Source organism: Ascaphus truei, chromosome 10 (assembly GCF_040206685.1).
Source record: "Ascaphus truei isolate aAscTru1 chromosome 10, aAscTru1.hap1, whole genome shotgun sequence".
NCBI classification, from domain to species: Eukaryota; Metazoa; Chordata; class Amphibia; order Anura; family Ascaphidae; genus Ascaphus; species Ascaphus truei.
In genome coordinates, this window is record NC_134492.1 from 14,136,744 (window position 1) to 14,150,174 (window position 13,431).

At 42.7% G+C, this 13,431-nt stretch overlaps 1 protein-coding gene across 1 annotated transcript in view; it reads right to left on the minus strand.

Annotated features, from left to right (window-relative positions):
* CACHD1 (cache domain containing 1) overlaps nt 1-13,431 on the minus strand; it is a 126,133-nt gene that overhangs the window by 70,250 nt on the left and 42,452 nt on the right. The window contains exon 2 of the mRNA XM_075615905.1: nt 8,798-8,860. Within this exon, the coding sequence (XP_075472020.1) occupies nt 8,798-8,860 (63 nt within the window). The remainder of the gene's footprint in view (nt 1-8,797; nt 8,861-13,431) is intronic.

Here is a 13,431-nt window from a genome sequence, read left to right on the forward strand (position 1 = left end):
AGGGAACAGAGAAAATATGTGCGTCTACTAAACAGCGCCCGTCCACATCCACTCTATCCCCCCCCCCGCACAGCCCCTTCTCCAAGTGCCCGCTTGTGACAATAGGCCCAATAAAGAACATTTAGTATCAGCCTTTTTTGCTAAACTCAACTAAAAACGGAGGAAGCTTTAAAAATCAGCTTGAGCTTTCTGGGTTTTTTTTTTTTTTGCAGCTAAAAGGTTATTATGGTTTTTCTTGACGATCACCTCTCAAGATGAGCGTTATTCCTGATTCTGAGCTCCTCGTTAGAACATGTCATGCGCCAACTCATCACTGTATCTGATGACAGGGTGGATTGCAAACATCGGTATGGGACATGTGTGTAATCAATCAGCTGTTACTTTGCCGATGTTGGAGTAAAACGCTTACACATTCCCGGGAGCTTAGGCCTATGTGCAGTTGATCACAGAAGTAGTTTGATACCAGAATGGAATGTCCTGATTGTTTTGACAAACTGGCGCATCTATGTCTCAGACTCCAGAATTACTACACAGTGTGTTACGGACAGTAACCATACTGGGGGAAAATACTCCCCTTAATGTCAAAACATTTTGTTGGCGTTTCTGGCATTCAAGTTTACACTTTACATTTTAAAAACAAAAAATCTCCAATAAGCAAGAACAGCGATATGTATCTGTGTTAATATACTGTACATATTCACAACAAGAAGCCGGAGTGTTTAGTGGAGTGGCCAGGATTCTAAAAACTCTAGGATTCTACTGAACAGTCCATGTGAAGTGATCTCTTCCAACCTCCAGTTTACTAAAAAGGCTCCTATCTGGCCTTAGCAGTGAGAAAGGCAAAGAGACCAAAATGATAATACTTACTTCTAGAAAAGGAAGATGTTATTAGCATAGTAAGTATATGCATAGTGGAAACGGTCACAAAGATCTGTTTTATTGGTGTCTGTGTGAGCGAGAGAGAGAGCGAGAGATGTGTGTGTGTGTGTGTGTGTGTGTGTGTGTATATGTATATATATATATATATATATATATATATATATATATATATATATATATACCAACTTGTTTCTGCAGCATTTGACATTCCTGTTTAATTTGTCATATCCCCATTTTTTGTTAAATATATGTGTGTGTGTGTATATGTGTGTGTACATACATACATACATACATATATGTGTGTGTGTGTGTGTGTGTGTGTGTGTACATATGTGTGTGTACGTGTGTGTGTACATATATGTGTGTGTGTGTGTGTACGAGCGTGTGTACATATATGTGTGTGTGTGTGTGTGTGTGTACATATGTATGTATGTGTGTGTGTGTGTGTGTGTGTACATATGTATGTATGTGTGTGTGTGTGTGTGTGTACGTGTGTGTGTACGTGTGTGTGTGTGTGTGCGTGTGTGTGTACGTGTGTGTGTGTGTGTGTGTGTGTGTGTGTGTGTGTGTGTGTGTGTGTGTGTGTGTGTTTAACTAAACATGGTGTTATGACAAATTAAACAGGAATGTCCAAATGCTGCAGAAACAAGTTGGTAAATTACTGGAGATACCCAATACTGCAGCAAAACTGTTCTTCATGTGTGGCCTAAGAAAAGCAAAACCGTTATCCCAGATCTCGGGGCCAGCAGCTCGATGGCTTCAGTTACGCATTTTCATATAGATGTGGTACATCTTAATGACCCAACTGAAACATTACTAACAGAGCTTGATAATTAGTTGCCTTAGGGTTCGGTTAAAAATAAACAGCTCGGACTCATACAGACAAAGACTCTCCCGTTCCATTCCTGGGATCTTCTCCTTCTACAGAGGGAAGGAAAAAACCCTACAATGCAGCAACTGTACTGGAGTCATTTCCCTGATCACATTGTTGTGTATAAAAGCCTTGTAATGCCACACCCAGTTTTTATTTTTTGGTATTTAGGAACATACTGGTTACAGTGATTAACAGGGATGCGGTTATCAGTTCGCACATGATACAGAGTCATAGAATAAATAAATAAAAACATTCACAGGGGTGTTACAATCACTCCACCATGCTCCCCAAGTCTGTGGATGTATGGAGCATATCATATATTTGCAGATAGTCAGCCTGGGCTCGGGGCATGTGTATATTAACACAGGGAGTATTTCATCTCTTCAGCTTGTAACTATGTTTTAACCATGGATTTCCTCTAGATTGCTGCATTCTCCATCTTTCACACTGGAGCAAGGCAATGCAGAGCCGGCAATCACACTCAAGCTCACCTTTCATAATTCTTGCGGACTCGTTATCTACATCTTGGCTGCAGATTCGCCAATGTTAAACTGGTAGCCGGTAACAGGGACCTAATATACTAAATGGTGCTGAGTCACAAGATATCTTACGGCCCATTTACTTGACCACTTAAAGCAGTGGGTTCTCAACTCCAGTCCTCAAGACCTCCCAACAGGTCAGGTTTTCAGGATATCCGAGCTTCAGCACAATGATTTAGCAGGGGTATCATTAAAACCTGACCTTTTGGGGGCTCTTGAAGATTGGAGTTGAGAACCCCTGACGTAAGGTGTTTTTCAATAAAATGCACATGTTCTGTATAAATGACTTTCTGAGAAAAATTCAAATCACCCCGGAAGTAAAAATACAACATAACATAAGTTATCCTTTTCTTCGGGCTCACTAAACTCCTGCTTCTGCCATACTTATGTTTAAAGAAGTAGTACCCCCCATTGTTTTACAGGGTGGAAACCAGGGGACACCACTATTTTCCACTCTAGGGACCCCCAGGTTCCTATGATATTTACTGGTGAAGTTAACAGGTTTAAATTACCCCCCCTCCCCTCCCCACCCCAGGAAACAAAATGGCTGCCAAATCTTGGGCCAATGGGAAGCTGCAACATCATCATCTTTAAAAACCAGAAAGTCATACTGTATAACTTCACCAGTAAATATTGCAAGACCTGGGAGAGTCCCCCAGACCTGAAAATACTGCTGTATTATAGCTCTGGTTCCAATCATGTAATAATAATTTAAAAAAATGGAGGTTAGTTAGAGTGAATTGCTGCATTTTAAAGCAGCAATTCAAACGGACGATTTATTTTGCAATTTAATTTTTTTTTTAAACATTAGGATTGAAGCAGGGGTTCTTACAGAGCTGAACCCCTTCATTTCAGCTGCGGGGACACCCTACTCCGGAGATACTAGGGGTGCCGGTAGCCATTCCGGCTTGCTAGCAGGGACTTTTAAAAAGCGCCTGCGTTCTTTGGGCCAATAGGAAGCCGTGACGTCATCCGGAGCAGCATCCTATTGGCCCACATGACGAGGGAGCTTTAAAAAGCAAAGCAGAATGATACCGGCACCCCCTTTGGAGTTCTGTATCTCTGAAAGCAGGGGGTCCCTGGAGCTCAAATTAATGGGGTTCAGATCCGGAGAACCCCTGCCTCAATCCTGTTAAAAAAAAGCACAGGATGATTACATAACTTCAGCAGAAATACGGGAACTCTGCCGGGCAACCGAGGAACCCGTTTCTGTGGCTAAATACTTCACCGCAACTGTTGACTGGGAACAAATGGTTTAACTAAGTCCCATAAATAATCTGGGCTGGGCGGTGTAAAGCTTTAAAAACATCAACACTCAAAACCTAATCCTATAGTGGACCGGAAAGCTATTTAATTTAAATGGGGAGAATATAGGAATATATTTTGGCACCTGATAAATCACCCCATTTGAAAATGCATTTACACGAGAGCCTTTCCAACCATTTCCTCGCTCCGCGACCGGTACCTAAATTGCCCAGGCGTGGACATGTCTTTGCAATTTGTAGCCATGCAAAAATGCTACACATTTATATATGCAATCCTTCGCCCAAAGGAGACATTCCCCAGTTCTATAAACTGGATCTGATAATGTTATCAGACTCTCTGAATACAAAGTTATTAAAGCTGCCGGATTAAAAAAATAAATAAATAAATAAATCCCCCTTTAATATGCGCATCGATACAATACACACAATGATAAGTAATTAGCTAAGTTGTCGATCGGTCGGCGAAGATTCGGCTCGGGGGTTTCACCAAAGGGCTGTCAGTGCAGCAGAAGAGGACCAAAATGCAAAATTCTGTGGGGAAGATCATGTGACCAGGCAGTCATTAGATACAATTGGTGCACGGGGCTCAAAAAGGGGCGTGCCAGAGCCGGTTTCATTAGAGGAAGGGGGTGTGAATTTGTAAATGGTTGCTATAGAAACAAAAAATGCTTGTTACATTATAATACATTAAAAATGTAAATGAGTTGTTTAAAAAAAATGCTACAAGTAATTTCTCACAGTACAGAACCCATTTTTTTTTATTTATTCACATTGTTGCTATGGTTTACGTGTCGATAAGGCGGTAAGGGGAGCCATTGAAACCGGGGTGTCGTCCAGACCTGAGCCGCACTGTTTTCAGCTCCGAGGACCCAGTGATCCCCAGTAAGTATCTCAGCAAAGTTACCAGAATTACTTCCTGGTCTTTAAATGGGATTTGAATGGCGATCCAAACAGAAAACACAACGTATGAGGATCCTAGAGCTTCCTATTGGCACGAGATTTGGTAGCCATTTTGTTTCACCCGAGGGAGATTTAAATCCGGTAACTTAACCGGTAAGTATCTCAAATACCAGGGTCTCGGAGCTGAAAATAGGGGTGTTTAGCTCAGGAGACGGCCGGTTCCCACCCTATAAAATAAATTGGGGTGTAAAAAATGGGTTCTTTTACATCTGGTATAACGTAGGTCAGGAGTGGCCAACTCCAGTCCTCAAGGGCCAACAACAGGTCAGGTTTTAACGACATCCCTGCTTCAGCACAGGTGGCTCAATCATTGACTGAGCCGATGATAGAGATATCCCAGCTTCAGCACAAGTGCTCAAACACCTGACCTGTTGGTGGCCCTTGAGGACTGGATGGGACCACGCCTGACAGAGTATGTCAGTCTCATCAACCACTTCTCCAAAGGGGCCAGATCAGAAAACATTTAGGAGTAGAGGGGCCACAAGCTTATTATAATGTTATTTTTAGATACACTTAAATACCTGAACATTATTATATTTCAATATTTTGCAACCATGTATAACATCTGTACCGATTACAAGGTGCGGGGGAGACAGCCTCAGGCGAGGAGAGAATCCTGCTTGTGCAGCCAACACAACACAGACAAATTCCTCACAGTGCAGGCCTCCTCTAAGACAGAGGTACAAAGTACAGCTCTACTCTCACGTTCACAATGCAATTCTTCATTTAGTGTAACAGCCAAGAACAGAGGAGAAACAACGTTTCAGGTATCATATGGATGAAAGATTAATCTTCTGATTTGAGCATATACTGCTGTAAGAGGTCTCCATCATAAAAGACAAATGTGGGGATTATTTGAATAAATTCTGTATTCAATAATAACTTCGGCCATATTTGGATCACAAGGGACCCAGAGATAATAAAAACATAAAAACAACTTAAAGCTGCAGACCAATATCCTACGTGTGTTTTTTTTTTTAATAAATCAGTTCTGTACTATGAGAAAATACTTGTAACATTTTTTTTTTAAAACAAATGTATATGACATTTTTTATGTATTATAATGTAACAAGCATTTTTTGTTTCTATTGCAACTACAGTATTTACAAAGTCACACCCCCTTTCTCTGCTGAAACAGGCTCTGGCACACCCCTTTTTGAGCCCTGCCCCCTCTCTAGCAGTGCACCAATTGTATCCAGTGACTGCCTGGTCACATGATCTTGCCCACAGAACTTTGCATCGTTGGTCCTCTTCTGCTGCACTGACACCATTTAGTGAACCCCCAAGCCTAATCTTCATTAAATCGATCGTCAACTTAGCTAATTACTTATCATTGTGTGGATTGCATTGATGCGCATATTAAAAGGGAGGAGGAGCAGAAGATGAAAAAATAAAAAAATAACGCAGCTTGGACTGCTGCATTAAAGCAGATATGAGAGATAGATGAATGAAAGGTGTCAGCTTTAAAAGCAAAACATTTTTTAAGCCTTACACTCCTATCCCAGAATACATTGCTAACAAACAGAATATAAAAATATCACACTTCTTAAAAGGGGCAATCGATATATTTTTTACCCAAATCAGACAGCTATAAGTATTTTCTATTTATTTTTAAAGTTAGACGTGGGAGGGATTTGATTTCCCCTGGCTGCTCCCTGTGTGATGTCAGTGTGCTGTCACTGTGTGCTGTCCCTGTGTGATGTCAGTGTGCTGCTCCCTGTGTGATGTCAGTGTGCTGTCACTGTGTGATCAGCAAGCGCTTGCACAGCCCCCAGGCCCCCGCTCCCCGTATCTTTATTGGCTCTGATAAGGACAGGGTGGGATAAGGGGATAGAAAACACTTGATTGACAAACACTTTCCCATTCAGAGGCCCCCAAGAAATTCAACCAGCCGACTGTGGGATTGCACCTTTAACGTAACTTGAAATAAAGTTTATTTCTGCTATCTTCACCACTGTCCAGGTTTCGTACAGGAGGGCCCCGGGTATACGGCTGGTTCCGTTCCAGGGGCCCCGGGTATACGCCCGGGTATACGGCGGGTTCCGTTCCAGGGGCCCGTCGTATAGTGAAAATCGCCGGAAAGCGGATCCGGCGATTTTCAGTGATTTTGCATGCGTAAATCGGCATTTTTGCCGTTCTGCGCATACGCGACCTATGGTCTGCTTGCGCAAACTACAGTATGCGCGCGCAAACTATGGTCTACGCATGCGCGCCGGGCGCACCCGCCCATTCTGCGCATGCGCAACTAAGGATCCATGATGGTGGCCCCCTTCTCGGTGCCGCCGTATCGGCGGATCGCGGAAAAGCGGGGCGCCGAGAAGCGGGGCCCTGCTGTAATCATTATGTTCAGGAAACGGTCATTTGCTCATTTCACCCTTATGTAAACGATGTCTAGACTGCTCTAAGTAACACAACTATTAGTAAATAAGGCAGAAACTTTATTTATAATGCTAAAGGTGGAGGAAACCCCCAATTATTATACTTGTTTGCACATGTGCAATATTTATCCAGAAAAAAATGGTTTCTTGCAAATAAGTCATCTGGGCACATAAATGCCCCCCCCCTCCCCCCGAGGCACCCTCACCCTGATCTGGCCAGTAAAACCTACACTTCTGTCTCAAATTATTTAAACGATGGTCACATGACCTGTGTGTGTTCTCACTCACTCTGTTTATAGTTTCACATTGTGGGGCCTTACTGAGGGTAACATACTGTATCAGGAAGCCTAGAATCGACTCCCCCTATCAACCCCTTCTCTACTAGAGAGGCGCAATCTGGCAGCAAATGCATTACATTAGTGACACACACACACACACACACACACACACACACACACACACACACACACACACACACACACACACACACACACACACACACACACACACACACACACACACACACACACACACACTTTAAAGCAGCAAAACATGAAAAATCCTATACATTTTTTTTAAATAAATCAGTTCTGTAGTATTAGATAATACTGTCTGCACTTTTTGTTTTTTTTTAACTCCTAATGCCATTTCTAATCTTTTTTTTTTAATAAACATCCTTTGGCTGTTACAGCAACCATTTAGAAAGTCACATCAACTTCCTCTTTTGCAACAGGCCCTCTCACACATTTTTTAGCTCTGCCCTTTGGCAACAAAGTATCACAGATCTGTTGCCATGTTCCAAACAGCAGACTGTCTATTGCTCTGGAAATTGTAACAATGTGTTACACTTCGTAATATAATGGTACATATGTGCTGCCGCATTTCACAGACTACAGCACAAAGTTATAAGGCTGCCATTTCGTTAGGCACACAATCAGGATTTTTACAGATTTATAACGAATGACATCTTGGGTAAGAATGTAGAATGACACATAATCACATTTTTACATATAGAAAGGAGGTGGGAAAGGGGGAGGGGTGCAGTACTGCTGCTTTAAGGCACTCCTTACAAGTCACTACCACGGTGTCACGGTCAGCGTTAATGAAAACATTATATGAAAAATCCTGCACACTTGGAGGTTATCAAATCAAGAGTAATATACTCTGATAAACTCCAAGTGTGCAGGAATTTATATATATATATACAGTGGTCGACAAATCACCAAAAAATGTACTCGCCACCTAGTACAAAACATGTGCTGCTTGGGCCAATAGGAGCTCGCCACGATGTTAAATCCACTCGCCCGGGGCGTGCAAATGTATAGGTTTGTCGAACACTATATATATATATATTAGTGAAAAGCAGGGTTGCAGACCTGTCTAAGACATGTGACTGTGCTCACAAGTAATATTTTTATATGCTATACGATGGAGCGTTTTTAGCCACCTTTTCACCCACCATAACCTAAATAATGTGTGGTGAAAACCTACCCAAGTCTTAAATTGCAAAGCCAGTACAACCAACCTAACACTGATGAAACCCACAAGGTTGAAACAGTCTGTCTGTGAGTGGATTCACTGGCTTTGCATCTCATCCCAGGCTATGTTTAAAAGCTATGTTTAAAACAGCGAGCAGTGGCTTAAGGGTTCCATGTAATAATGGATTTAAGACAAAAGCTGGCACTGTGCGCTCATTTGCATGTCATTTCCCAGAATCCCTTGCTGCAGTGGAAGCATTGTATGCTAGGTGATAATGGTGGGGGAAAAAAGTATATATATATATATATATATATATATATATATATATATATATATATACACACGACATTCTGTTGTGATGCAAAATATCTTGGCGTTCAATTCAAACTACAAAAAAAGAGGAGAAAGTGTGGCGGTTCTTACCTGCTGAACTTCACTTTCCCCGTTAGAAATTTTCTCTGTGTATACGAAAGAGTTGAATATCCTCTGCAATAACAAAAAGACACAATAGTATAAGAACTCCACATACCAATACTAAAATGATAAAAGATCAGGAAAGGGTCACAGAAAATGAAAACTGCAGCATGTTATTGTGCAAAGTGTCCAAAAAAATTTGAAGTTCTGTTCCGGATTTAAGGAAATAGTCAGGCTTTTCTAGATTGAGACAAAGTTGACGTCAGTGTTAGGCCTCGGCCAGGGTGGCGCCGAGCGGGCGCGCGCACGCTGGCCGTGATGGAACACATTGCGGCAATGTGTTATTTGTCTTAACTCTGTGCCCAGGACATACTTGAAAACGAGAGGTAACTCTCAATGTATTACTTCCTGGTAAAATATTTTATAAATAAATAAATAATGTGTGTGGCCAGCGTGAGCGAGCGCCTGAGCATGCGCAGCGCTTACCTGCTTGCCAAGCAAGCAAATTTCAATTTGCGGTTCGCACAATGAGGGCGAACCAGCTCCGTGACGTCTTGGCCACGCCCCCCAACACCCAAGCGCGCACCTTGCCGGCCATGAATCGCCCGGCCGAGCAGGGCGCAGCGCACAAGCGCCAGCTCCCTGCCTGGCCGCAGCCTTATAAATTAAAGGGAGAACGCCTTTATAAAATAAATCCTTGTTTTTCCCGTATTAAGGAAGGACGAGTGCTGGCTTGTAAAAACAAAAAACAAAACACTGACGTTACTACTGGTCTGGAAATAAAAATATAATTGTATATATTAACCCTGGCCTTCGTACGTGCGCTGTCCGGGGGCGTGTCTATGGGCGGGCCAGTGACGTCACGGGGCTGGTTCGCCCTCATTGGGCGAACCGCTCACGTGACCGCCCGAGAAATCAGTTTTAATTGATTTCTCGCGCATCGCGCGCCCCCTCCTGCACGCCGTATAGACGCGATCACTGCCTTTAGGCAGTCTGATCGCTCAGCGTGCGGACGCGTCCACACGGTCTGTCTATCCATGGACGCAGCCTTAGAACCAAATTCTCAAATTCTTCAATTCCCAGCAAGCGACAGTAAAGTGGAGCGAGTAAAGTGAAGAGAGCCTCCACTTTACTCGCTCACTCCCTTTACTCACTCTTTACTTATAGCGACGGTGACGGTCAGGCGACGGTCGCTGGAAAATCAAATAGAGATGATTTCCAGTGATCTCGACCAATCTGTTGCGTCGCGCTTACTATAAGCGCATGCTACGGTGGCAATGCATTTGTTTTGCCGTGACGTCACGTCGCCGGCACTATAAGCGCAGCCTAAGGCAGCAACAAATCTCTTCCGTTCAATGGCTCCCAGGGAGCCTAAATGGACAATACGGGAACACAGAGATATTACAAGCTCTGCATTGACTTCCTTCTCCATCCAAATCCTAAAAGGACCACGCAGGTACTTATTACACAGGTGTGTTCATTATTTTATGGGACAATTCAGAATCAGAATGAATCTCAATGGAAAGCAATGCGCACATTGTTATAAAAAAAAAGTTTAAAAGAATAAAAATCTAAATAAAAACGCAGTATTTATTTTATTTGTGGGGCATGGGTATAAATGCCATATTGATCTAGCGATGTAATTGCGGACGACAAAGATTAGAGCAAATACACATATCTTTGTTATTAGCATTAATAGTTTCTGAAACAAACCTGCATGGATTATGTTGTTAGAAATATTGTTAACCTTGTGTACAAACATTTTCTAAAATTATACATCTTCATTTGAAAAGTCTAGGTGGATCATTCATTTAATGCAAAATGTTTAACCCTTCTCACTTGCTGGATAAATTTGCAATGCACTACCCAACAATGCGAGCAGCGAATATGCAACAAAAACATTTCAACAGACCTTTAGGTCAAAACATGTATAAAACAAAACCTTCTCTGGGTATGTATCAGTCTGCAAACAAAAAAGTGTATTAATATTTCAATATATTTTGGCCTACACTAACTATTCATCAAGCTATTAGCTCCCATAGACAGGCCCAAGAGCATTATTTAACATGAGTGCAGAATAGTCTCTCCAGCCGAGTCTTTGAACTCACTCTTTCAAGCAAAACGGTGTTCTGCTTTTCATAAATGTGTGCAGCCAAGGTAAAAACCTATTAGCAAATCTGCCAGTTTCACAGGCGTCCCATACCAGTAAATCCACATTAAATTAGGACTGAACCATTTTGTGAAAGGGTCTAGTCACCCAGCAATTCACAGATAGGTTCTCCTGGTTCTTCCCTCAGGCTACAAAATAATTGCTTGCAACACGCCAGGAATATTTCCCATAGCCTATTTACTGCAGAGCGGAGCTTGCAGAGAGAGTGCAATCGTTGTTTTGTTTTGTTTTCTCCCCTCCATAACCCTACAACCTTATATTCAAATATAACTCCACAGCCTTACATCAATCACGCGCAGTTCTGTCAAAAGTGTCTACAGGAATTCACAGGGAAATTCAGGATTTATACTATTAACCTATTTTTTTACCACCGGGCTGCAGTACGCTGTAATATGTGCCGCCCCGCAGAGGTAAAACAACACAGATTTCCAAAATATGACATGTGGCTTAATCCCATCATTCCTGAAAATGGCTGGTAATGATCACCAACGGCTAGTCATTTTTAGCCGCATTACTGTTCACATTTTTAATACTCTTATTACTCAATGGGTTAACAGGTTACTGCCCAGTAATAATAATAACACCTCAACATATTGTGTGCTCATTTTTACTGTAGAACACTTCGTGCAGCCACCAGTGGGAGGGAGCCCTGGCACCATTTCTGTGGTGCCGTAACCCAGAGGTGCTCAACTCCAGTCCTCAAGTAACCCCCCCCCCCCCCCCAAACAGGTCAGGCTTTCCAGATATACCAGCTTTAGCACAGGTGGCTCAATCAGAGCCACCTGTGCTGAAGCTGGGACTGATTGAGCCACCTGTGCTGAAGCTGGGATATCCTGAAAACCTGACCTGTTGGGGGGGAGGGTGCTTAAGAACTAGAGTTGAGCCCCCCTGCTGTAACCAATGATAAGAAAGGAAGCCGTGCAGTTCCTCGGTGAGCAGAGGTACCTGGCGATAATGTGATTGGCATAACATGGCATGTTTATACCTGCAACCAGTTGCATAGTTTAGTGTCACCTACAGTTGGGGAAATATGCCGTGCTTGCTTCGGTGGAAAACAAACAGACAAGCCTGGGTATCCATATTTGCACGATTGCCCATAAAAGCAACAAAGGCAATAAATATAGTAATCTAGATAACAGTTTATTAAAACCATTTTGTTAATAATAACTTTATTTTATACAGCGCTTTTCTCCCAATGGGAATCAGCGCGTCACAATTACAGTATAGTGCACAGTACGCAGCACATAGGAATGTTACAGACACCGTCTCTGCCCAGAGGAGCTTACACTCTAATGCTGTTGGTGCCTGAGGCACAGGGAGATTAAGTAACATCCCGGCAAGGCGCCGACACCGGGAATTGAACCAGGTTCCCCCGATTCAAACTCTGTGTCATAGTTTTACAGAGCCAGTGTCTACTCACTGAGTCGCTCCTTCTCCACTTAACCCCCTTTGCCATCACAGGACTTTGCAATGCATCATTTTGTATCGGTAAACAAAGGGACTAATGGATGGCAGTCACAGATTCATAGTGAAATAAAAGATCAATGTAATAACACAGGTACCAGTCAGAAGTAAAGATGGTCTCATCTGCCCAATAAGATGGTCCTCAACAGAAAGAATGGTATATTTATAGTAGGGAAGTTCCATTGAAACACTAACTACTGTAAATAGTAACGCTGATTTTGTTTGTGCCACACATCCATCCATAGGAAGGTAGCGGTGTAAAAACAATGCCGAAATGATTCTCTGGAAATCTCAGCACTCAAGGAATATATATATATATATATATATATATATATATATATATATATATATTTAACCCTTACAGCAGGGGCGAACAATCTTTTCCCCTTGCCTGCTCTCCTCCCCTCACCCCCGCGCTCGACTCCAGCATCAAAATGACGCCACGGGGTCATTTGACGCCAGGTTACCACGACGATGCGTCACTGGAAGCAAGGTAAGTTTGTTACGAACCTCCAGCATTAAATTTAAATTGCCTTGGAGGAGAGTGCGTGACCTCTGTAACCGCCGCGCCCCCCCCCCCCAAAAAAAAAATCTCACGCCCCTTGCCTTACTACATACCAGGTACATTATATGGCACTTGCTTCATTTCAAGGGGATGATCAGGTCGACCGCTCCCATGGAACACCTAGTCCATTTTAAACTGAAGTGGAACCCCCTCCACTCCAGGCATCCGGTCGCCACTGGCGTACCAGCCACCTTAAAAAAAAAAGGCCATATCCCATCTCAAAATCTTTCCATAAATACCTCCTGAATTAATTCAACACATTTCAGCCTCTGCTCCACCAATGAAGGGTTAACACCCATTCCACACCCCAGCCCAGGATTTGTGCAATCAACAGCGTAAAGGAACTCTGACAAATTGCCCAAAAAAATTAATCAGTGGGGCTGGAGGTTACAAGAGGAGGTTAGAAGCGAAAGGAAAAGGCCAAGAAAATAGGTTCCACATGTT